The sequence below is a fragment of the Pararge aegeria genome, chromosome 4 (assembly GCF_905163445.1).
Source record: "Pararge aegeria chromosome 4, ilParAegt1.1, whole genome shotgun sequence".
In the NCBI taxonomy this organism is placed as follows: Eukaryota; Metazoa; Arthropoda; class Insecta; order Lepidoptera; family Nymphalidae; genus Pararge; species Pararge aegeria.
This window is the reverse complement of record NC_053183.1, coordinates 6,133,751-6,160,896: the sequence shown is the minus strand read 5'-3', so window position 1 is coordinate 6,160,896 and position 27,146 is coordinate 6,133,751. Positions and strand designations below refer to the sequence as shown.

The following is a 27,146-nucleotide window of genomic DNA, read 5'->3' as shown; positions in this document are numbered from 1 at the left end:
GCTTACAAACACGTTTCACGGGAAGAGGTGCTAAAAATAAAGTCGTTCACCAACTGTTGTTGGAAACTAAACTAAATTTGCTGAATGATACATTCTGCCATGTTAATTTAAGCGAATATTTCCATAACATTTTTAATTTACCTATAACTCGATGATTTATTTTATTTTCCTATAAAGGTCGATATGTCAGTTTCGTAGCCGATTTTCTATTTGTCATTTTTATATTTCGGAAATTACTTAGAAAAACGACGATGATGCGTAAACGCTTTAGGCCCTCAGCGTGTTCGAGAGACGGTTCAAGTGATTGGCGCGAGCCGGATGCAAGCCGACCGTTGTTGTTTGTTGTTCCAACAAGATTTTGTTGTTCCATGGCTCTTCTTCAAGTGCAATCAAACGTAGGGACAATACAATCGCTACTTTTTGTAAAATTACTAAAAACAGTAACTAGTCAGATTTCACAAGATGCGATTCACAGCATTGTTTCGGATTCAATTAGCGGTTTGAGTACAGCCTGATTACCTTCGGCTTAAACAAATGCGTTAGAATTAGATATAATGATGCGAATTTTTGTTAACTTAAACAGTAGGTTTTGAAAAGTGATATTTGACATCCATTGTGATATTATTCGTTTCTACTACTATTTTCACCAAGGTTATGTGAAAGAAAGTGGCTTTGGTAGTTTATCAAATTATAGGTAAGCATTTCTTAGGACATGGTGGTTCCAGGATTTAAGACGTATAATTTTTTTTTTGTATATTTGCAAGGACTTAGACTTGTAGTTTTGAATTCTTAAGACAGTTCTTATCTCTATTAGGAATTAAATAGGAAGTTTAGCCAGAAATGCGATAATATAACGTAGTTAACATAATTCACCTGTATTTATTTTTAAAAGTGTCACGAACCGTTCATTGGACTCGAATTTCACTGCTCCATAAGGACTGTTGGGCCCGATACATATCTACTTCCCTACAATCAAAATAGAGCAGTGTTGTGAGTGGGATATTGATTGTTAAGTTAATGAAATACAGTTATATACAGTCCTTCGTAGTCTTGACTGTTAGTGGCATTGCTTAATAATGACTGACTGTCCACTAAGTTATGTAGTCTAAGATGGTAGCGGGCTAACTGATCGGTATCTACGTGACATTGTACCGGAACGCTAAAGCGGTTGGCAGCACATCTTTGCCGGTAGGGTGGTAACTAGCCACGCCCTAAGAGCCTCACAGACCAGACCAGAGCAAAATTCAGAAATTATGAGTTCCCAAATTTCCCTGGGACCTCCCATATAGCACAGCGCTCACCGTTTCACCAGGAAGGTCGTCGAAACATTATAAATACACTAATATTAATTTAAGTAACGTTTTTTTGTCCAACTCGAAAACTGCCCGTTTAGGTAGGTATCTGTGTTATAATTGTTATACATATTTATTATAGCAGCTTTCTAAAAAAGAATATTATTTTGTTTTTTTTATTTTACCGCTGTCCAATACAAAACATTTTAAAACTATTATGCAATGAAATATGCGCAAATATCGCAAAGGGCAGTGCCCCTATGCTCATTGAACATCGTTACGTCTTGTTGCACTGTTGCCCAGTGATTTATCCGTCAATTGTCAGGGAACGATTTATCTGACGATGCAATCAACCGTAAACGGACTAAACGCTTATTCCACTTACATCAGATCACTATTAATCCTGACTTAATAGGCTTATGTTTAATGAACAGGTGAAAACAACACGCTGTAAAATAAATGCTTACTCTACTTTTGTTCTCTACTCTACAAAGTAGGTTCATTTGCAGTTCCGTGTGTTATAACAGATGTGAAGTGTTTAATGAATTTGTGGTGTAAAGAAAATATGTAAATGAGTTTACAAAGACCGAAAAAGACAAAATTCAAGATGTGGAAGGCGTTCATTCATAGAAAAAGAAAATACAGTGATGTTCTACCATGCGACGCAGAATCATACGCCGCTCTAGCGGCGATGCAAGGAGGCAGTGCTGCGACACTACCGCCATCTCTCGATGCATTACGAGCATGTAAGTAAATTGGCTACTCGACGCTAGATGGCAACGTTTGGAGTTTTGAATAATTCCGCATTTTATTTTATTAACTTACTTTTACTGGCTGGAATATATGTATTTTTACTTTTACTGGCTGCCATATGCCATAGCCTATTATTTGCCTGATGATATTTTGGATTTTGTGTTTTCACGTTTTATTATCCACGTATACATTAATTTGATCATCTGATACTTGTTTTCTATTTTAATCTTATTACTTACTTACTACTTGAAAATTATATATTAGATAGGTTAAAAGAACTCCAAGTAATTAGTACATTATTCATAAAGCATGGGAAAAACATTGAAGTTACAACAATAACCAAATACATATTTTGAGAAAATCATGATTCATGCAATTGTATTTACGATGCCGATGATAACAAAAGGAGTTAAATTATCTTTATAAGGTTAACAATAAACTGCTGTAATAACCTCCAAACTACGATGTTCAAGAGCATAAATAGTCGAGTAAGTAGAATCCTAACTAGGTATCATTGATAAATAAATGATTAATAATTAATCTTAGAGCACAAACCTACATCGCGAATCGTGCTAAAAAAATGTGTAACAGTTATTTAGCTCCAACCTATAATTAGAATAACACTACGGAATATAATATAATAGCTACAAACAGTAGTATATGATATAAATATTATTCCTTATTCCTACCAATGTATTATTTAACTTGAAGACCAAATTCATGATTTTATAATATAATATAGTATATTAACACATGCATAACAAATATGCATAAATAAAGCAATGAGTAGATATATAACTGCAGATGTGTTGAGATACTTTTAAATGTGAAAGTTTGTGTAAAACTATTTGGATTAAGTAATGCATGATTAAAAACGAAAATGTTACTTAAACACGTATAAGTGGCTACGAGTTTTAATATCAGTCGTGGCACTCGGAAACACCACCTTTGCTCCTGGGATACTTTTTTATCCCAGATGTAGTCTAGAATAATCTTGGAGTGACAACTAGAAGGTTGTGAGTAGGACTTAACACTTGTGTGCCATGTTGTCTTAAATTGTAACAGTCATTGAACAGGCCTTGGTAACTTATACGGACACAATTGTCTTTGTCCGAAGCAAAAAGCGTGAAAGGACATCACTTGGCAATCCCGTAGAACCCCTACTCGTATAGCGATGAAACAATGAGATGCCCATAAAAGAAACTGAGAATAAAACTACTACTCATTGTAAGACTATACTGTAATTGTGGTCTAGTGGTTACAGTGTAACGATCGAAAGAGCTCGCAAATAAAAAAAAAGAAATCGAGGAAAGAACTTTGTACTAGCGTAGTTTGTGTGTGATAATATACATCTTGATTCTCAATCTATATGAGTTTTACCACTGGGTCTTACAAATAAACGTTAGTTTTTCATAATCTGACATTAGCGAGGTGCTGTCAGTTGATGTGTGACAAAACACTGAAGGAACAACTGAAGTTATCACAGTATGTTAATGATTATAACCAGGGTATCGGAAGGGAAGGGAGAGGTAAATACCAAGTTTGATCTACCGATATATCTTAGACATCTATATGAGAGGCATGTGACCAGTAGACATTGATAAGTTGATCTAGAGTAGTTCAGAATAGTAGTCATATTAGACTATCTAGAGAAGTAGAGAACTGACCATAGCAATCTTGAGAAAAACAGCAAAGTGACAAAAGAGAAAAGTGACAAAATTCACGAATATTCATATCCTCATCAGTAGTTAACTTAACGGTTGGGAAAAGAAAGTTAGTTACAAGGGTATTTCAGGTCAGAAATAGAAGATAGAGAAAAGTGACAAAATTCACGAATGTTCACCTCCACATCAGTAGTTAACTTAAACGGTTGATAAAAGAAAGTTAGTTACAAGGGTTGTCCAGGTCACTACCAAGCCTTGTTAGGAAAAAATGTCTAGTGAATTGAGAACCTCCTCCTTTTTTTCAAGTCGTATTTTTAATATATCTACTATAAACTTACTCATTACGTTTTCATTTACCAGTATGTGCAGTCTGTATTGTTATTTTCATTTCAAATCCTGTCTGTAGCTAGTTTGTCTACGCATGTTGTACAATGAGCCTCCCACGACATGGTTTCCATGGTTTTACGTAAATCCGCTAATTACTGCGCATTTACACAACAGCAACCAAAGATTTCCGCTCCCAACGTACACAATAGTAAACATTATGAAAAATCATTTAAAATTATTTTGATTTGAATAACATTGTCATTATCTTTTACTAATCATGTGGAAGAAAATAACGCAAGACTATATATACCGCAAGAATAAAATTAAAATGGGAAATAGGAACAGTTCGGAACAAAAGGAATTCGTCAATAATATTATTTCAAATATTGGACTTTGTTCATTATCGTACTAAGATAATGCATAGTCATTTCAATGATATTTTTTATATTTTTTGAATTTAATTGTAGGTCTGTAAATCTCTTTAGAGATTATGCTTGACCTATACCCTAACAGCAAAAGTATTATCTCTTTACATCACTTAAATTTCTCTTTATATAGGCTCTCGTGGCTAAAGAAATAGATAAGTTCTTCTAGAAAATTAGCTAAATTCATAGTCTTTAACTTTGTGGCTCGTATAACCTCATTACGAGCGTAATGCATTTAACAGATGTTGTGTATCTTTTAGTACCAATCTTTCACAAGCAACTTTGTAGTAACTATATTAAATATATTAGTATAGTTACTTTTAATATTTCAAATTAGTTAATTTATATCTTCTATCTTCTCAGTCTCTCAACAAAATATTTGATGAGAGATGAGACCCATTATAATAATATTAACAATAATTTATTGGATCAAAAAGGTTACACAGAATATCAATACAACAGTAAAAAGAAAAAGAATAGGATACAACATAAAAAGTAAAACAATTTTACATAAATTGATAACCAAATTTGTAATGTTGAATGCACATTATATTGATATTTGCCTCGTATTATTGTGAACCTGTGGACCCAACACTAGACGACCTGTATCGTTGGGCCCAGTTGATAGATTGCCTAAATTGATTTATATCTAACTAGTTGTACCCTGCCACGCTTCGTTGTGGCACATTGTGATTGAATGGTTGAAAAAAATAGATAAAAACAATCCTTGATGCGTATTATATATCATGCTAAAATTTCAGCCTGATCATTGCAGAACTTTTTGAGTTTTTGAAGCGTACACAAACCAACATAGCATTTTTATATATATAGATATGTGTTTTAGCACTAAAGATGTCCCGCCTACTTCCAAAGGCAACCAGTATTATTTGGAAATTATAGATAGTTGCAATCATTGACTGCAAATCTTACATAGACTCTTCCGCACTTAAAGTTTTAGTATTAGTACCTGTTAAAGCATTTTGTGCCTATTTAAGCTGCTAAGCTGCGTACCAGTCCGAAGGGTGTCATTTCATAGGAAGTGTTGTTGCATGGCATTCAAAGTGTTCCTCTGTTTATGTAACATATTATGGTTTTACACTAACCATTAGGTTACCACAGCTTAGTCCATCATTTATTACTATAAAAAACCTGTAGGATGTTATCAACAATTATAATTATATAAATAATTTTAACGCCCCCAAATCTCCTCTAGGGCTAAAATTTTTCGAAATCTGATAGTAAGTGAGCTTTATTTAACAAACATAAAACTTTTATGAAATTTTAAGTCTGTGGGAATTTTAGTATAAAATTTTTATTTTTTTTCATTAGTACCCCCGTAACCGATTTTGTGGTTTTAACTTCATTCAATACATTCTTGTTTGCTCGTAACAAAGCCCAAAAAAATTCTGTCCAAATTTCATGTCTAAAAGAGTTAAAATTCAAATTTTTTCTAATCATTAACGCCCCCGCTATACACTTCGGAGATATAACACTTATAAAAAAGTTAGCCTATACATTAAGTCAATATATCCTCTACATGGATGCAAAATTTCAATTCAATCGGATGTATAGTTTAATAGTTTTAACGGAACAACCGTAAAAACTCTATAGATTTATATATTAGTATAGAGTATAGAAGCATCACATATGGCTGTGAAACCTGGGCGCTAAACAAATCCCACAGAGAAAGTTTTAAGAGATGTCAGAGAGCAATGGAACGTAGCATGGTGGGTGTAAAGAGAGGAGATAATATCCGGAGCTCCGATATTAGAGACAAAACCGGGGTAACAGACATTTGAACCAGGATGGATCAGCTCCAGTGGACGTGGACGGGTCACATGCTACGAGACAACCAAGGCAAGTGGAGTACCCTAGTAACTCATTGGTATCCACGAGATGGACAAAGAAAAAAGGGTCGGCAACAAAGACGTTGGGAAGACGAGCTTAAACTTACAGCTGATCCAATGTGGAGAAAGGTGGCACAGGATCGTAAGCACTGGCAAAAGCTGGAGTAGGCCTTTGCCGTGAGGCACACAGAGCTAAGGCGCTTGATTTAATGATAAAATGAAATGTAAAAACTTAATGTAACTTTTCTCTGAAATAAAAGGCTAATTTATTTTATTTTATTTTTTATTTATAGAGTATAGATATTTCAGCTATAATACGTGCATTCATATAAATGTGTTATGTTCTATATATATAACAAAATAATATTAAAATTCAATTAAAATAAATTTTCCAAAACATATATATATATATACATATATATAAAACTATAACTCTATTTTGTTAGAGACTGTATGAAAATATCTTATTAAACATTTTATTTTATTAATAAAACATGCGGGGCGGTCTTTGGGGACTGCCGATAGATGTTAAAACTAAGTAACTTGTGAACTTATTTTTGGTTTATAAATAAGTGTTTATGATCAAGGATTAAAGTTTAAGTTCATATACAGTCAATATACATTTAGCTCATGCAAAGCGTTCGGTGACGATGACGTGAGTTTCACTATTTTTGTTAACCAAAAAAGTGATCAACGTGCCTAAAGAAGTTTTCACTTCAAAAAATTACTCATCCATGAAAGAGAATGAGGCCAATACTGTTTGAGCCGCGTCGATTTGTATGAGACAAACCGACCATCAAAGTCTGCAGTTAGAGGTTTTCTGTTTTCTATGACCTAGAAGAATTATTTCTTGCGCTGTGAATCGCAGCATAAGAGATAAAACGAGGCAGATAAAACCTATTGTTTCTTTCATTCACCATCATCACAAACGTTTATTAACTTAGTACCAGTAAAGTATTACGAAGGATATGTCTATACACTAACTTACCTACCTAATTCTTATATTGCAACCGAATGAAAATGAAATGAAATGTTAACATTTTGTGACGTTAGATCTTTTTGAGTCATTGTCAGTGAATGTGACATAAATGTCAGAAATGCTCTCGAACATGTGCAATTTTTCGTTGACTGTGCTATGTAGATATATCCTTCAATAATTGTGAACATTAATTAAATGGTTTTATAGACATATTAGAGGTCCCTCGCGACTTCGTCCGCGTAAGAGTGAACTTTAAAAGATATAAATATTCTGTCCCAGGCAGGAACAACTTTTTCATACGTGATTTTATCGAAACTTTAACCGTTTAAAAACCCTGATTTTGAACTATTCTTCATTGGTGTTATGCTCCTATTAGTCTTAGCGTGATGATATATACTCTATAGCCTTCTTCGATAGATGGGCTATCCAACGTTGAAATAATATTTGAAATCTGACTCGTACCTGAATAAATCAGCCGTTTAGTTGCAGTATAGATAAATAACCTAGATACCGACAGCAGCGCCATCTGTCGGGCTGATTTGTGAATCTAAGCCATCCAGGTGCCACCAAACGCATACAAAAACAATCATTCAAATAGGTCCAGCCGTTATATAGTATGAGTAACATGTGATAATATAACCGTTGAAGCCCTTCAATCCGCTGGAGATGAGGTCCGCTACATAATAGTTGTTTTATTTCATGACAGCTTTTGACTGCAGTCTTACCTAATGGTAAATGACGTCAATACAAAATAGAAACGTATCCTGGTATACATATACATTTTATTTAATCGGTTAAACTAAACCCGCCAGGGGCTAAAATCAACGCACAAAAGATAACTACAAAAGTTGAATCGCTTATCAGTAACCCATAGTTTCCAAACAAACAAATTGTCAATGGCATTAAGCAAATCCCGACCTCAATAACAATTGGTCCAATTCATTGCATCCGCCTTCCAAGAAACTTTTTATAACTTTCGGCCTTGGCGTCCTAGACTTCTTTGTAAATAAGATAATGGCAGATTAAATCATTAATATTTACTAGAAACAGAAGAATGCTAGCTTATCCCGCGGTTATACATGCTGTAAATAAATATGCTGTAAATATATAGCCTTTGTTACTCAGGAGTCTCGGATAGTGCAGCTTTCTTTCCTACTAGAAAAAAGAGGTAATCTATTTGACACACGTATGTTTGTAATTTATTGGGTATGCATTTGAATTACATATGATAAAATTAATAAACTTCCAAACGAATAAAAAAACTATCGGTGTATGTTTGTATAAAGTTTGACTACGTATTTCTCCAAAACTATTCATCGAATTGTAAGCATTCTTTTTTATTTGTTTATGTTAACTTCAACTCGGGACAGTTCAATTTCCATCAAAATCGGTTTTCTGAGCTCAATATTTTGATTCAGTTTTTATATTAGCCATCGTGGCTTTGCTGGCACCATACCTCAAATAAAATTAATGGTTTATTTCGTGTCTACGTTTGATATCGTTTTTTTTAGTTATCTCTATGTAAATATGTATACATATTATGTAATAATTTTTTTTTTAATTTATTGAGAAGTCGATTTAATATCTTTAAATATACAAGTATTTGTTAGTTACGTTGTTGTTACGCTATTTTTCTATGACCCAAAACTATTTTGAAAAAACTAGTACTAATTTAAGTCAAACTTTATAGGGTGTTCGTTTGTGGGTTGTTTTTGTGTATTTTTATCACTAACCGATCGGATGCAAGTCGGTTGTGGATTGTGTTACGGATATGGCTGCGACCCGCCTATGTAATGGACGGAAACCTTAATATGCTATACAAGATCAGACGTTCGCTCACAGAACCAGCTAAGGATGCTGGAGAGAGCGCGTGCAAGTTGTATCAAAAAACTAGTTATCCGAGCGTTCGGAAGGCGATCATTACAAAATTCTTCGACGTTTTTATCCGCTTAGGTCTGAGAAGTAATTTTAAAAGCTGGAAGCGCCTGCAAGTTTTTCCGTACCACTTGGGAATATTAATTGAAGGTTAAGCGATTAACCGTGATTAACCTTGTCTCACGGCGCTCTCTCGTCCTACACGTCTCTATGCTAATATAGATCCTTTCATTATGCCGATGAAAACAATGAATCAGCGAAGTGCTCGTTAGTGAATGAGTCACTGACTCACTTTGTGTTGAGGCCGGATTACTCCTGCCGGGTTGTAAAACGAGCCAACAAATTCATTGTTCCGTTTTTAAATACACTCTACAATAAATAAAAGCTTGCATTGTCATTTACTAATTTGAATTGAATTGTTTATATATGTGGGTAAACAGAGGTAGTGCTTGCCCTTTCATAAGTAACGAATTGCTTCATCAATTGAGCATTTAATTTTAGCCCAGATTTTAGCTTAATTAAAATGTGATTTAGTTTTTCGTAAAAACTGATGATATTTCCGTTGATTTTGAATAAATTACGATAGATGAATGAAAATATTAGGTCTATTACCGCATAACTAGTTTACAAAGATTTTATCAGAATCTTAAAACTAAATTCAGACAGTTTACCTATCTGCCAGTTTACAGGGACAGATTAGAAATACTTTCGTTTGGGATTTGTAATCATAACTAAACTTCGCACAATTTGCAAAAACGACTAATAATAATGGTTAATATAATAAATAAAAATAATTCATTTTGTAATGTAACACGATTTTTCTTGTTTACAGGTAAGTGGCTGTTGTTTTTATGTCTCCACTGTAAATTAGAAACGGGGTAAGTACCTATTAGCATAAAAGATTCCTCGCAGGTGGTTACGCTCTCGAAAACAAAGGTGTATCCATAAATTAAGATAATGTAGCGTTTTATAGCGAAAAAGCATAGAATTAAGTGTTAATTCTGTAGCGTTAAATTAGATTAAAACTATGTTAAGTCTCGTTCTATGCGATACATATCTAAAAGATTTTCGTTTCTTTCATAATTTTGGGCTAGAATATATTATTGTTAAAACACGATACTGTACCTTATAAACAATAACATAAATTTACATTAGTCGGATTATCCTCCTAGAATTCTGGAATGTTATAAATACTTAGATTGACGTATCGCGAAGTTTGCGTATATTTATAAGAATTAAAAATACATGATTATAATTTAAAAGTAGGTAGTATTTATTAGGTATTACGGCTTGAAATTTTCTCTGGTTTTTGATAAAACGGTGACATGGTTTTAATTATTTAATCAAATTAAATAGGTAAACAAAAAATTAAAAAAATCCATTCTGGTTCTTCGTCGGTTTAAAGTTTATTATGTTTCGGCGAAAGTTAGATAATATATTGTAGTTTATGATCATGAATGTTGGCGATATGTGTACAGCGCATATCGTTGGCCGTTCATGTCAGTACGGTGGTCACCGGATGTCGGTATTAGTGTGGATGCTGTGGATCGTACACCGTTACGGACGACGGTGCATCCGTTTGGCGCAGGGTTGTCCACTGTGTCACAATTAAAAAAAAATACTAATTATTTTACCAACGGATTTCTAAGCGTACACAATCTAATTTAAGGGTTCCTTAATCTTAATTACCGGCCAAGTGTGAGCCGGCCTCACGCTCGAAGATTTCATTATCTATAAAACTGCGAGAAAATTAAGTCTGTTGTATTGGAGCTCCCTTAAATATTTATTTTATTCTGTGTTTTAGAAATAAAAATCTGTGAAAATTTCAACTATCTAATTATCACGGTTCATAAGATATAGCTTGGTGATCGATGGACCGACAGACAGACAGACGGGCGGACAGCGGAGTCTTAGTACCCTACGGATGTTTTGTCCGTCTGTCAATTTTAGTAGTAAATATTTATCTTCATAGTAAAGATCATAGCTACGAGGTATTATATAACCCAATAATTGTTTTTCGTTTCCTTACATAGTACAAGTGTTAAATGCATTATTTACGAGTATTAATATATTGGATTGTATTGTTTTACGCACAAAGAAGCAATACCCTTATTAGCTGTAGGTTTGGTTAGCCTTTAGGCCAAGGCTAGAATATAATATTTCCGGGATTCTGTTGTGTGTTAACATTAAAAATGTTAACAACTTGATAATTATCAATATTAAAATGTGTGTTAACATTAAAAACGTAAACAACTTGATAATTAACGTTCTGTCTTAAAAACATCGGTTTTGTTTGTATTTTGGTTACATTTGACGCAGTGAAACATTCTTTATTCGAAACAATGAATATACCTAATTTCTAAGCGCTAAAATAATCTTTTAATTTACTCTTAGACTGTCAACCCTTTCGAAGCCCGTTCTGTACGCGTGAACATAATGTTTGTTTACGAAGTTATTTAGAATTCAACGCCTCCGCCACCCGTTCCGAGAATTTTTTGTCTGATACGTCACGCTCTGGGGTGTTGTACAATCAAATAGTAGACACCCCATCCATAATATTTACTACATATACACAACATCTATCGAAAGAAGCAATAAAGGACGGACTAACAAAATCACAAATGTAAACTAAATCTATAATTATGTTATTAATACCAAAGTGTATCTATTTTTTAATTAATTAATTTGTTTGTTTGGTACCTCCTTGGTATAAGTAGCAATTGCGCTGCTATCTCCTAAAAAAGCATTCGGTAAGATTTTCGGCGAGATTTAAAAAAAAATTGTCTTTGTAACTAAATAGCTTTTAGCTCCGAGATGAGTACATTCACCGAACCAAACGGAAATCACGTATTTAAAAAAAAACATTAAGCGTCGTCAAACAGCATATTTTTTGCTAAAGCAATTCTTTGTGAATTTCAAAGGTTTATTATAAAATAAGTATAATACAATTGCAGTCGTGTATTCAATAAAATAAATAGATGTTCACTTTCTTCGTCAGTGTCACATAACTAGGAAGTAAAAATGGGTCGTGTGCCTGCTCAAATAACAAAAAGTCAGTTCCTTGTGGATTTGGCCTGATTCGAAAAGGTCCGTGCCAAAAAATGGTTACCAAAATATATTCGTGCATTTAACGGCATTGCAGATGTTTCGTTTAACGCTTTTAAATGGGAACAAGTTTTATTCCGATGTTACGTAAGTATCAAAGCGGCAATTCGAATGAGGTGTTATTGAATGTTCCTACTCAGTTACGATTTCCGTATACGAAAATAGTCTTTGATTACTCTACGTCAACATAAACATATTCATCAGCGTTTTTTCCTATTCCTGTATTCTAGATTACAAACTGAGAAGTTGTTACATAAAACACAAGGTAAATAAAATACTAGTAAGAACTTTTTAAGATACTATATTATGTAAAGAATATTTCTGTTTAAATTGCGTTTAATTAGTCCCTGAAATTATTACTCTACTAATATCATAGATATGACAGCGTGGTTTTAGTGGTCTGTTGTTTTTAGTATTATCTTTCACGCAGCGTCGAAGTTTATGTATGTAGTTAAAGACATAGAGTACACACCTAAAATAAATCCCGGGATTCCTGTAAGGTTTCAAAAACATAGGTATGCGCCATGTCGATGACGTAAGCAGTACCTAAGCCGTACTTCTACTCGTATGTTGGCAGATATACTTTTGTACCGGAGAAAACAAAACTGCTTTTTAATATTTGTTCACACTGTCATAAAACCTACATAAAAAGAGGAGAGGAGATATATTATGACCCAAGAGGGTGTAGGTAGACTATTGTGACGGGAGTTTAGTTCAAGCTAAACGTGTATGAGAATATACTTCTATCTTTCCAGATTATATAAATCTTAGCGTGTGGACAAAGCAGTATAAATTCGTCATCATCATCATCATTATTTTAACCAATGGACGTTCACTGCTGGACATAAGTCTTTTGTAGGGAGTTCCACAATCCACGGGCCTGCGCCGCTTGCCTTCAGCGGCTCCCAGCGACTCGCCTGATGTCATCTGTCCACAGTGTTGGGGGCCGACCTACGCTGTGTTTACCGGTGCGGGGTCGCCATTCCTGCACCTTAAGACCCCAACGTCCAGCGGTTCTCCGGGCTGTGTGCCCTGCCTATTGCCACTTCAGCTTCGCGACTTGCTGAGCTATGTCGGTAACTCTAGTTTTTTTGTTGTGTAGTTGTTACGGATCTCCTCATTTCTAATTTGATCACGTAGATATACTCCTAGCATAGCTCTCTCCTTCGCCCGCTAAGTGACTCTGAGTCTTCTTATTATTATTACTCTTACCCATAATTTTATAAATTGCTTTTTGTATGTACTGCCCTTTCAATTTTGCAAAGGGAAAAAAGATAAATTTACTCCAACTTTTATTAGAAGCCTCTTTAACATAAATGAATTTCAATTTGAAAAATCCATAATTCACGATCCCTCAGTGGTTCGGCTGGAAATTCAAGTTTTTCTTACCCAAGGAAGGTAAAGTATCAAATATTATCATTTATCATAAACATTCTGCTTTGTTTAAGTACCCTCTCAAAATTTCTTATGGCTTCTTGGAGTATTATTTTCCCGTACCTATGAATTTAATGCATGGGCGTCAGTCCGTGTGGGCATAATCTGTTCTCTCGTAATTTAGAATTTAATTACTGTCTTACAATATCATGCATATTAGCATAATAAAAGAGCATGTCTTTGAAGGGAATAGGTAATATTATGTATGAGTTAAAAGTAGGTTGCCTCTTATACAAACATCTTTCGGAAGTTCATTCGAGATTTGAGCTTTGAGCATTATTTAAAGTACGCAGTACAAAGTAACAAATTAACGTCTAGTGGTTGGCATGTTGCGGTTAGGTTTCCTGGTTCGATTCTCGGACCAATTTTTATCGGGTTTTTTGCAAATTGTACGGTCCAGGCCCGTGATTCGGATACAATGATTGTAGCCCGCCAATCTGCATTGGAACAGCTTGGAGGGTCCTAGCTCGATATAGAGTCCACTGGGTTACTATGATATGACAGAATGATGTAAAGATGGAATAAGAAAAATGTTAAACTTTAGAGTATGTTCATGAATATATGCGTTAAAAAAATTATGTTTAGATACTTAAAAATAGAATTGCTCAGGCAGTTTTAGGTGAGCAGATAAAGTTGTAATATTTTCCTTTGCTCCGAGTTCTGCTTCTGACTAACGCAATACTGAAAGTGAGCCCGCTTATCGCTCTGCCAAGAACCTACTTGTGTTTATGTTAGCAGTGTCATGTATCACCTATCTTTACTTTATCTCTGCCAAGCCCACGTGCGTGGTTACTCATAACCGGGCTTGTACCTACACCGTAACAGTTTCGTTCAATGCTTGGCTTTACGTAATATCAAGCTTATGAAAGGGAAACTTTCCCAGTTCTAACCCACACGTTTAAATTTTCGATCGTCTATTTTTCTTCTTTTCCTTTGAATTTTGAATTAGTGGTCAACAATTTAGGATCATGAGGTCCTTCTTTTGATTACAAAGTTGGTTTTCTCAGTACTAACAAATTCTTCGTGCTTCGTGATAGTCATTTGTAATGCCCATTACGGCAAAGTGAGATGTCTAAGCTTAAACTCTCTCTCTCTCTTACGAGAGAGTTGACTTGTGCTGCATGCCGTATAGTATCTGATGATGGATGTTGATGATGTTCTGTAGAATGACATTATGAAGTCTCAATAGTTAAATCGTAACTTACATTTAGCACATTTATTTTTATATTCAAAATTCAAATTCAATTCAAAATTCATTTATGTCAAGTAGTCATAATATAAGCACTTTTGAAACGTCAAGCCTGTCTGCTTGTAGTGACTCTACCACCGGTTCGGAAGGCAGACTCTACTGAGAAGAAGCCGGCAAGAAACTCAGCAATATAGTAGACTAGCTGTTGCGCGCGACTCCGTCTGCGTTTTATTTTGTTTTTTGATGAGGCATTCAAATTAGTTGTATTTCTAAAAAAAATTAAAGTATTCAGGATCGTTAAGCCTTAAATGAGGGGTTTGCTGCTGTCCGCTGAGGAGTTCTATCTTCAACCACATTCATCAGATCTACACAGTTTGGGCATAATTAAACACATATTATAACCTCTATAGTACAAAAATAATTATTTTGTGTAAAATCGTCAAACACTTTCGTCCCCTCTCCCAAAGGAACCGAGCTTAATTTCGGGATAAAAAGTATCCTATATTACTTCTAACACTTTCAAGAATATATGTACAAAGTTTCATAAGGATCGGTTCTGTATTGTTTGCGTGAAAGCGTAACAAACAAACTTAAATTGACAATTATAATATTAGTAGGGATAGGGATAATCGACGGACCAAGTAGTTGGCCTACATTATTGGCGGAAAACCATCGACTATAAAAAGAGCAACACATTTTAGGGCACGCGTCCTTGTATCCATCAACCTCAAGCGTGTGCCTGTAATTACACCGGCAGCCTCGCCCTTCAGACCGGAACTCAGCAATGCTGCTTGGCATCAGAAATAAGCATGGCTGTAGTTCCCTTGACGACCTCTGTCAATACTTTAAAGCTCTTATTTATCGATCAAATAATTTTTCGTTCAAGAAGAAGAAACACTTTATTGCACATACACTTTATAAACATACATGTAGGAAAAGAAACATTAATGAAACAGTAAACAATGTAGACATGCAAAGGCGGCCTTATTACTGAAAGCAATCTCTTACAGGCAACCTTTGTAGAAAAGACTTAGATAACTACGTATTTATCATAATAACCGTTTTTACGAATGTACAAATTTAAAAGTAAGGTATTTTGAGAAGGAAGGTAGGTAAAAATAACTGCAACTAAAATAAATGCTGTGTATCTTAGCCTAAGATTTAATGACATCGTGCAAAGCGTTTAGAATTTTAATTATAGCTCTGTTTATTCTATTCTTCCGGCGTGTGCCGTGATAAATCTCTGATGTAAACAGTATTCTACACCTCCTTTGCATTACTATTACCAACTGAAATTCCATGTAGTTCGAACTATTTTTACCTGGCATTACGGGTTGCATTGCCCTTTGATGTAAAACATCCATCGTAAAATGTTTTTTTCTAATGTAAATTATTTTCAGTTTATACTTTACGTGTCGTAGGATTAGAAGGCACATTTTCACACATTTGAGACTCAGTTGACGAGAATCTACTCGAGTTTAAAAAGTTAGACCGTGCACCTACTCGATAATGCTTCTAACACGTTGGAATAAGTACAAGTCTATCTCCCTGGCGCAGTTGTAAACGCTGTGGTTTTATAAATAAGAGATCCCAGGTTGGATTCTCGTCAGCAGCTATCAGGTAATTTATACTTTCTGAGTTTTCTCTAGTCTAGTTTAGTTTGAGGTTTCCGCCGTGGCTAGTTATTACTCTACCGGTAAAGACGAAACTGATTAGGACTAACAGGTTAACCCGCTACTATCTAGGGCTGCACGAAGTTCTACACTTCATCTTACTACGGTATTTACAATCTATAGTATAAAATCAATATCAAAGTTTTATGTAACACTAGCTGATCTACTTGCATATCGTAAGGACGTTATCTCCATTGCTCAATGTTTGCTCACGCTCAATGCACGCTTACACTGGTCGTTATAATAGTAGACTTTGATATATCTGGAAAACTTTTAGAAAAAGCTCTATTCGAAATTCGAAACCAATATTATGCTACTGCTGATGATATAGTTGTCACTATTATTTTATGACAACTAAGTAGATTTATTTTGTCAAAAAGTTCTTAAGTTCTCTAAAAAAAGTTTTTTATTGTTCTGAATATTGTATTACCATATTTGTTTAATAAACACTTCCCAACCAGCCTTCCATGTGTTTTTACGTAATAAGCATCCAAGAGGGGCTGTGAAGTTTGATAAACTTCGTGGGTTTCTAAAAGCTTTTACTTTTTCTTTATAGAAACTCTGTCAATTATTTGTTTCAAATGTGCAGTCGGATAATAATTATTAAAATATCATACTCGTCGGAATAATATATTATAGCTTCATACTTGGCAGGTACGTTGTACGCACGTAAAGAAATAACTAAATGTTTTCTGTAAATCTGAAATGTTCACATAAAATTAAATCGCTTTCTACACTATAACAATACACTTTTTTACCTCAGCTGTTATGTATCTTATAAATTAGTAATGGAAGTTTTAACATTTAGTCAAGCGAGAATTAACAACCGTACCGGATTTTAAATTACGAAGTCAGTACAGTTATTAAATAAGCGCGAATAAATATATATAAACTTTTTTGAAGCATGCAATACTTAACTAAACATGTGCATGTGATTTTAACGTTTACGACCAGAAACACTGCCGTTTTGTGTTGAAAAAGAGACTTTTCAATATAAGCTTTTATATGTTTGCAACCATAATGTGAAACTTAATTATAATTAAGCTTTTAAAGCAAAATAATAAAATCATGTTCCACAAAATGTACCGCACAAAATAATTTCATTAGCAACTCGCCAATCGTGATTAATTTAATAGTACAAAATGTTATGTTTTGTATGTTGATGGTAATATATTATATTTAATCGCATATAGCAGTAAAATGGGGCCACACGTACGAAATAATTTGATAAAATTGTTATTTATTAACTTAATTAACCTCTAGCACTAACTGAGTAATTAAAAACACCAGTAGTTTTCGAAACATGGAGTTTTTTCCTAGAGATTACGCCAGGGCATGTCGATATTTGAGTTAACACTACATGTGCCAAAAATATGTAGCAACATGATCTTCAACTAGTAATGGCTCCTCGGCTAGCGGTTGGACAGAGATGTCTTTCTTATAACAGAGAGACATAGAACTTAGTCCTTCCACGCCGGGTTTTCGGGGTCCTTATGAATTTTGTTATTTTAATATGTTAGTGATATTTTTATTTATTTAAAACAACTTTATTGCATAATAAAGGAAACTCACTCAGGAACACTTACTTTAACATAAATTATATGCAAAAGGCGGCCTTATCACTAATAGTGATCTCTTCCAGTCTACCTTAACTAATGAAATAAGGCAATGAGAGACGGGAAATCGCAATTCTATAAAAAATATATACATAAATAATTAAATAAAATAATAAATGTAATAATATAAATACACATACATATACATATAATATTAACATGTTTATAGTGACAAATAGTGCCTCCTTACTGGAAAGGACTCCAAATAACCAACTTTTTAGTAGTAGTTGAGCTTTTTGTGACAGAGCTCGTCCGGAAAAGCGACTGCTACTCATGCTTATTTATTCCGCAAAGCAGCATTTTTGCTTATATGTTCCGGTCTGAAAGTCATTGCCAGTGCAATTACAGGCACATACTTACCGTACTTAACACATCTACGCCTCTCGTACTCTCTACTCCTGGTAGTGCTGCATGTTGCAGGACGTGTTCCTCGCATACTATGCAAAGTGTTTATCTGTTTATAGGTGACGGTTTCCACTAAACATCAGGTGGGCCATCTGTTTGGTCCGTCAATCATAACAAAAAAAAAAAAACCGTGACTGATGACTTCATGGGCTCTCTGATTTATTGGTCGAGAAATTCTTGACAATTCAAACTCACGATTTTTCTTTCGACTATGGCCTCCTCATCCGTAGTTATACCAGGCAACCATAAATACCTTACTGCAGAATTTTTGATAAATAGCCGTCAACTAGGTGGCGGTTTTGCAACAAATTTCCATTATCCATTTCATCGTCATAACAAGGGAAGATGCAAAATAAGTCAACAAATTGAACTTCGGTACATACATTATACTCGTAGGTGCCCAAGTTTGCATCAACGTTACCAGAAAGCCGGGACAGCGATATGATAATTCTTATCGTTACGTGCCCGTTTTTTTCTATGAACGCATTGTGTATTGTACTATAAGTCTTTTGGTTTCTGCAAAATAGACTTTATGTTTATTGTGATAAACAACACAGAAGCATGTTTAAGTGTTGCCTGATGGTGGGTGCGTAGGGCTGACAAAACTATATTGACCCGAAATTGTTTATTGTTTAAGAAACATTTTAGCAACTACACAGAACCCCATAAAGATCATTCTATTTGAATTATTTACTGCAGTAACATTCTGAATTACAAAAACATATGAAATTTTAAATTTTCTTTTAAAGGAGAGACTTATTTTGTGGCGCCAATGCTCTAAAAGCGTCTCTTCTACGGTACTTCTATGAGAAAGGAGGCCAGCAGTGGGACGTTAAGAGTCTTCGAATGATGGTGACGATGAGAATAATTTAGTCGTTTTTATGTAGCGTTGAAATGGTTTGTTCGCTTGAGAGGTTTTGACAGTTGTTGTGACAGAATGTCACGGGCGTTGTAAAGTTGGCAACCCTACGAGTGCAGCGAGCGAGCGTGTCGTTTGTAAACAGTTGCTACGTGCCCGGGCCGCGCGCGCGTCGTTCGCTGCTCCATGCCACTTTAAAAAGTTTTGTGACAGTTTTTTTTTTCAGTTGGGACTCATTAACTAGTCAACAAAGCGCAGGGACTCTGCGGTTGAACTGAGTGAAGCGTGAACTGTTTTATGTTCAGTGGAATTTCGTGTATAGTGCGTGGCAGTGACTAGTTTTTGTGTGGTTTCGTTGGATAGAAAGTTTGTGTTAGTAATATCTTATTATGTATATAAATAAAACATATAGCTATAAATACATATATGGATCAGTTTTGTGACGAAGTTTTACGAGCTCTATTTTACTCGACGTAAGAAAAAATAAATTTTCTAAAATAAAATCCGACATAAATGCTGTAGTTAGCTTTATGACATATATTGAAAAATATATAAAAATATAGTATATCTATGTATTTTTTAATACAAAGTTTATATGTATACGGATTTTTGTAAGAAAGTCTATCCAGCTCTACCGTGCTCACGTAGAAAACAAAAATAATCAGGTGTATCCTACTCATTTGTTACACTTCTAATGATTAAATTGCATAAATATATAAATTCGGTTGAGTTTTTGATAAAGTCTTACACTCTCTATACGTGAATAAAACCAACTTTATAAAATACATATAACCACTTCAGTTACCAACTCGATTGTGGACCTTCTAATGTTATAGGTGTAGAGATAAATGATCACATAAGTATTGATTAACTTGGCCTTAGCCCATCACACTTCGCCGGATTGCGGCTGCCAGATGCCTAAATATAGCAACAACGCGTGGCAGATCACCCCAGTGATGACAACCATGTAGCTAACTCACACTTAATTTAAAAAATATGCGAAATAATATTGTAAATCGCTGTCGACCCCACTGGCGCAGAGGTGAGCGCTTTACTCTTGTAAGAGAAAGGTGCCCAGTTCGATCTCCGGCAGGGGCAATTTTGCGATTTATAATTTGCTTTGTTTGTAGGTCTAGTCTGGTAGGAGTAGGAAGTTTAACCGTGGCAATTGACCACCTCATAGCACATCCTGGCGCAAAGCGATTTAGCGTTCCGATACGATACTCGTCGCAACAGATTTAGTTTATTTTAGATTTTTCGGGAAATTTTTCTGTACGGGGAACAAAAAAAGGTTAATCTTCTATAAAATTTCATCCACTATGCGAGCTTCGGTGTACGGATGGAGAATATCCGAATAATATAGGTGCGTGGCAATTTCTCCTTTTCTCTGTTGCCTTGTTTTGGCAGGTAGATAGTTCAATTTTATCCATTTTAAGTGGATATTGGGGCATAAAACTTCTTGTCTCCTGTACCTGAGACGAACATCTCATATTTACTTCTTAACACGGGAAAAAGAATTCCTTCAGAATTTCTAAAAATATTTACCTATCAGTTATGTTACATGACTGGTATTCATTTTCTTTCCCCCTTTTATTAGAGTTTTAAGCACGTGCGAAGGAGAAAATAGATAGTTCTCGATGTAAATCACGTTCTACCTTTAATTCGCTTGTCGTTGAGCATTTCATGAATCTAAATAAGGTACCTAGGTACATAACTCTGAGGTAGCAAAAATTTAAAAATAATCGGGTAACTCTAAAGATATATCCTAACGGAACATTAAACATTATAGTGCGAGATGCTTTTCGTGTCGAATTTGTAATACTACCTCTAAAAGCTACCTAAACAATGTACAAAAATAAACGTTTCCAATACCCTACCTTTATGAAAACAATTTCAAATAAACAAAACGAAAACGCTTAATTAAAAAATAAAGTAAAATATTTATAGACCTAGTAATTAATCTGTAGCTACAGCAAAAGGAATTATTAAAAAATCTAAAAATCTAGCTTACCTTTCTAATTGTTGTTTTGCGAAAATAAGGAACTAATAATTTATGTAAGTATGGTTGAGAGAATTTTGAAAAACTCGACTCTTTATAAGCAATGTCGCCTACATTGCCATGGACCCTTTTTTCGAAGGGCGCGCGCCTCCTGGCCCCACTGCCATCACTTTTTGGCAATTCCTTTTAGGGAATTTGACCCTTGCCGGTAGATGTTTGGTGCATCGTTCCACCGAAAGCCTAAACCTTATGTAGACTAGCACCTAGATAATAGCACCGTTGCTTGGAAGCACACCGCTTCAACTCTTGCAAGATAGATTAATGATTGTATAATGCTAATGTAGTGCTCGTGAGGAGACCCGTGCTCTGTAGTGGGCCGGTAATAGGCCGATGTGATGATGTTGTAAAAAAGCAATTGCTAAGTTTCTTGCCGGCTTCATCTCGGTAAAATCAGCCTTCTGAACCCTTGGTAGACTTACTAAAAACACACAGACTTGACGCTTCTATAGTGCTTATATAAGGACTACTTGAAATAAATAAATATTTTATTTTGAATTTGAATTTATATACAAAAAAAATTGCATTGCTTTCCTGGTAGTCTATGATCTTTAATGATTATAAAACATCTATCAAGACCACATCTATGAGCACATAAAAAGGCAGGTAAGAAAAAATGGGGTTATACCTTCTTACTTATCTGTAAAGAATGATAATAATATAAGATTGTGTAACTTTATTACTTGCTATCAAAAACTTGATAAGCCAAACTTTATCGGTAAATATTGACACAGTAATAACATCAGAGTGTTTGAGGTTTTCTCTTTTGAAAGTTTAATCAGCAGATGGCACATATAACGTAGCCAATAGCCATAAATATGCTTTGAACTAAATTACGCTTTATAAAAGGAAACACTGAAAAAAAGAGGCTTCGCAATTAATGAGTCTTATTCGAACTGCCCTACTTGCATACAATTAAAGGATATACAGCGCAGTGTAGTAATGTTTCGTCCGTAGAGTATTTCACAATAATGATGGACGTAAATAACCAAGTGTTTTAAATGTAAAAAGAAATGAAATCATTAGAAACGATATTAGTGCCAGCTGTTTGAATGAACAGTTCTAATACTTATTTAATAACGTAATGACTTCTCACAGTTCTTCGAATGCTAATAGGTACCGAGGTACCTAAGTTTATTAAACGATGATGTGATAATGACATAATCCTATTAGTCTATGAACAGTGAGATTTGATAGTAGTATTTGTAAATATGGGTGTTTATTACAGTCGTTTTATTTCCAGTTACCGTATCGTCCAATTTGTAAACAGCTGTTGTTTGCAAAAGTCAAACAAATCCTTATTTACTTTCACCTGCCAGTAATCAATATCAAATTCCGATCAAATAATTGGCTTTCAAGCATCTGCCATGCCGGGTGGCAAGAGATGCCAGATCACACATGGCGTTGCAACATCTCGTAGCCCGCATCTCGCTACCTGCCCCACCATTGTTACCATATTCCCTTGAGCAACACAATAGAGACCTGCTTACCCTGTTTTGTTCAACGAACGGGAAAAAATATTTTGCGCCGTCTTTCAAGTACGCTTATTGCTGCACTTAGGCCGTAGCCGGGAATGTTAAGTGTAGTTTTAAGGTTTGTTCTGTCGCTCTCGACTTGGAGGGCGTATAAGTAGCTGTAAAACAAGGATTTTAATTAAACTCCACCAAGGCTAAGAATTAAAATAAAAGATTGCGAGTAAAAAACGCTTTAGATGAATTCTATATACAAAAGGTTTCGTGGGAATTTTATATTTGCAATATGTTTTGGTTATTTTAGTATAGATATGCACTTATTATTTATATTTAAAAGCAGTGGTAGAGTAACTACAAACAGACAGACCTGGCATTTCAAAAGTGTTATATTAGCCCGAATTGAAATAAATGAACTTTGAATTTGAATTTCAATACTTTTAACGAATTAAATTTTAATGATAGACTCCGATAAGTGGGATAATTCGCATTATAGATAGTATTCATTCTTGTTGAAACATTCGCAAGCAGGTAACGCCAGAATGTGTGTTTTTGTAAATATTGCTGATCCATATAAAATTAAAGATTTACTCTTTTGCCGATGTGACGTCTGTTCACTTGAAAACTTACTCTTATGATATCTTTGCTAGTCTTTTCATACATTTGTTAGTATGAAATCTGTATGCCTCATTATCTTGACCAGAGTAATAAACCTGCACCGTAACAATCTAAGAGCAGAGTAAGGGAAATAGAACTGCTTCTTTAGGAGGCGGTGAATATTTTGTGTTTATTTTTATTCATGTAACTTAAAATATTAAGACTTTTATATAAACTGAAAATATTAAAACTCAAGTAGCGTATAGCTCTGAAGCCTTTCTCAATAATTGAGCTATTAAATGCAAATTAAGGTTTTCCAAAACTGACTTCTAGTACTAAACGTATTTCTGATAACAGTGAAGGTCGGGAGTAATCCCGTGCGAAATAAAAAAATATGAGTAATAAAAATTCTTGTAGCAACTGATTCCTGGATTCAATTGATTGGAATTTACGATACAGGTAAACGATTCATAACATACTTATATTATGGCAATGCAGAATTTGTTACTCCATCCACGTTCCTAACACACCGTGCATCAGTCACTGAATGCGACGAGAATTTGATTTCAACCGCCCCGTGGCCTGGAATTTTAATCACCGTTACATGACAAAGGGGCTTTGGTACCTGTACATGATACACAAAATTGTTAAACCCCCGCTCCATCAAGCAAACTTCCTCTGTACAGCTGCGGGCAGCCGCAGATTAAAGTAATCCAGACTCACACACGCATTTTATAATATATAAGCTTATTAAAACCAGACCAAGTATAGAACACAATGTAACAACAGAACGAGATCTGAGACTGAAATCACATTAATAACGCAGCGAAAGATAGAACAATATATGTTAATATTCAGATTTGTAAAATAACTCACATAAGTTTTATATTCACACGCATTATATGCCGGATACAATTATATCGAATATGATACAGTCGTTAAATTTACTTAAAGTTGTCCATGCGAATATACATATAACCATTACAATTAAATAAATATAGGCAACGCGAATGGAACGGTTGTCTAAAGCTGCATTTTGTAGAATCAACAAAATAAATTGGGTGCTGGCAGATTGTCTATGGTTATCGTCTGAAGTTCCCTAGAACCCGATAAGGGAACGTGAGAAAAATGCGATGGATAATCTTGGATTTAGAAGTATGAAGTAAACTTCCGATAAGGTTGAATAACATTGTGTAGATTAAATCCCTCCAGGTCTTATTATTTAAATATTTGCATCACAAAATTTTATTTAATAAGCACATGATATTGTAAGCACTAGAAGAACTAAAAGCACTAGAAACGGTGATAGCGCATTGGGTAAGAGCTCGACTTCACTTTTCGAAGGGCCGAGTTCCCAGCACGCACCTCATACTTTTATAAGTTTTGTGCGTTTAAAGTAATCAAAATATCGCTTGCTTAAAACATCGTTCTCAAAGGAGTGTGGGGTCCACCAAGCCGCACTGGGCCAGGGTGGTGGACATGGCCCTAACCCTTTCTCTTTGTTGGAGGAGACCCGTGCTCTGTAGTCGGCCGGTAATTGGTTGATGTGATGATGATTGTAAGCACTTCCTTTGTTTCTAAATAAATTGATTAATGTTCCCTGTAACTTTCCTGATCATAATCAGAAATTCAAAAGGTAGGTTTGAGTTTAATATTCTCACTTATATATAGATATATATTATTACACGTTGCAACGTTTTATGGCTATCATTATGATAAATAGATAATAATTATGAATTGTAACAATTCAGAGTATGGTTGCCAAAGCTGAACTGCATAGCATATTGATTTCCGTCACCGTAATAGGCACCGGAAATGCGAATGACCGCACGGATACACAGTCACTGACGGTCCTGGAAACCACAGAGCCAACCCTATAAATATGGTGAAGTTATGTTGAGACGACTCCCTTGTTTTTATATTAATAGTAGCATAGGTATGTATAATTAAATGCAAACTTAATATCTAGAATAGGGAGTAAAAAATTACTGCTTTACGAAACACTTTTTAATATGTACTTCCCATAATATTCCAAATAAAATATAATCATGTTATTGGAAGTTAGGTAGGTCAACTATAAAAGGGAGATTGGAATATAATGAAATATTTCAAACTCTTACCACGGGAATATTAAGCTTGATAAATGTACTTACATGAAATGAAATATAGGTTGAGTTTACGTAGTTCTAACTGTATGCAAATTATTTGTAAAGCAAAGTAATGTATTCTTTGTAAACTAAATAATAAGAATGTAAGCGGTAAAACTTCTTTGGCTTAAATTAAAAGATTAAGTGACGAAAATAGGTACGTACAGAGGCTGTTTGGAGAGTTCAATATAATAATTTACGGTGCACTTGACACAATTTAAAACTATTTTTACATAACGTGAACAATAAATTGAAGCACTCGAGGACACGTCGTAACTCAACTGTGAAGACCACCTCTCGAAGTAGATCAAGTGTCGCTTGCAGGAAAACGCTACTTAAATTTTTATTTTGAATAGTGTCGATTTACTCGTGGGCATATTACATTGTGCAATCTCGTATGAAATGACTATACAGTAATTTAGACAAGGCTTTACAGTAATTGAGCCATAATTGTAGGTGCTAATATTGTAAACTCGGAAAAGATATGGAGATCAACAAACCGAATTGTACCACCAAATTGAATAAGAATAGCGAAGTAGTGCGTGTCTAAGCATTTTTTTTATCCACTACAAGTTAGCCCTTGACTGCAATCTCACATGTCTCACCTCAATCTCAATCTCACCTGATTCAGTCTAAGATGGTAACAAGCCAACCTACCGGGGATCGAGCCCGGTTCCTCCCACTTAGATCCCCAGCACTCAGCGGTCCGCCGTGGAGGTCGTCAAATTAGATACAAATTAGATATAATTAGAGTTAGGAAAGAAATATAATTAAGTGGGTACAGTAGTGAATTTAGCCTTTTAAAATGACAAGCCTATGATATAATCTACTATTTATTATATAGCAATATAAATAAGTATTTGCCAATTTGTCGTTAATATATCATCATAAAATAATAAAAAACTATTCAACTTTATATGCATTTTTGAAACTTCAAGTAATTCTGCTTGTAGAGACTCTACCACCTGTAAATAGACCGTAAAAATTAAGTGTGCAAGGTAAGACTGAAGTAAATAATATCATCCTATTAAATAGTAACTGCATTGCACTTCAAACATAGTAATTCACTTAGAGTAAATTTACAGTACCAACGAGACACGTTGGTACGCTTATTTTAATGTATTCAGAAGGAGGTATTAAGAGATATTTACAGTATTATAGGCTAATACGAGATAACCAATACAGGCTTATGAGCACCTATATACATGATTATGCGTTAAGCTTTTATTGCAACAGAAAATTATTGCATAATTCTTTTATATGCAAGTATATATGTGCGAATAAGTTCCTTATTTAGTTGTAAAGTCCTTTATTTTTAAATCCTGTATCTCATCTGATCTGAGACCAGTGGATTGCGCAAGCGCAGCTTTCACTTAGTCGCGTGTTTTTTTTTATGAAACGTGTTTTCTTGGTTATGTCACATCATTATAAGTT

The 27,146-nt window shown here is 34.7% G+C and overlaps 1 protein-coding gene across 12 annotated transcripts in view; it reads left to right on the top strand.

Moving 5' to 3' along the window:
- LOC120637945 (ras GTPase-activating protein raskol) overlaps window positions 1-27,146 on the top strand; it is a 213,909-nt gene that overhangs the window by 120,905 nt on the left and 65,858 nt on the right. For 3 of the 12 annotated variants that reach the window (XM_039910030.1, XM_039910029.1, XM_039910028.1), the window contains exon 2: window positions 1,727-2,038. The exons of 4 other annotated variants lie outside the window; for them this stretch is intronic. In XM_039910030.1, coding sequence (XP_039765964.1) covers window positions 1,864-2,038 — 175 coding nt within the window. In that variant the 5' untranslated portion in view covers window positions 1,727-1,863. Of the gene's footprint in view, window positions 1-1,726; window positions 2,039-19,653; window positions 19,816-27,146 lie in introns of those variants that run through there. 5 more of the 12 variants (XM_039910032.1, XM_039910034.1, XM_039910031.1 and 2 more) reach the window with 5 other exon arrangements.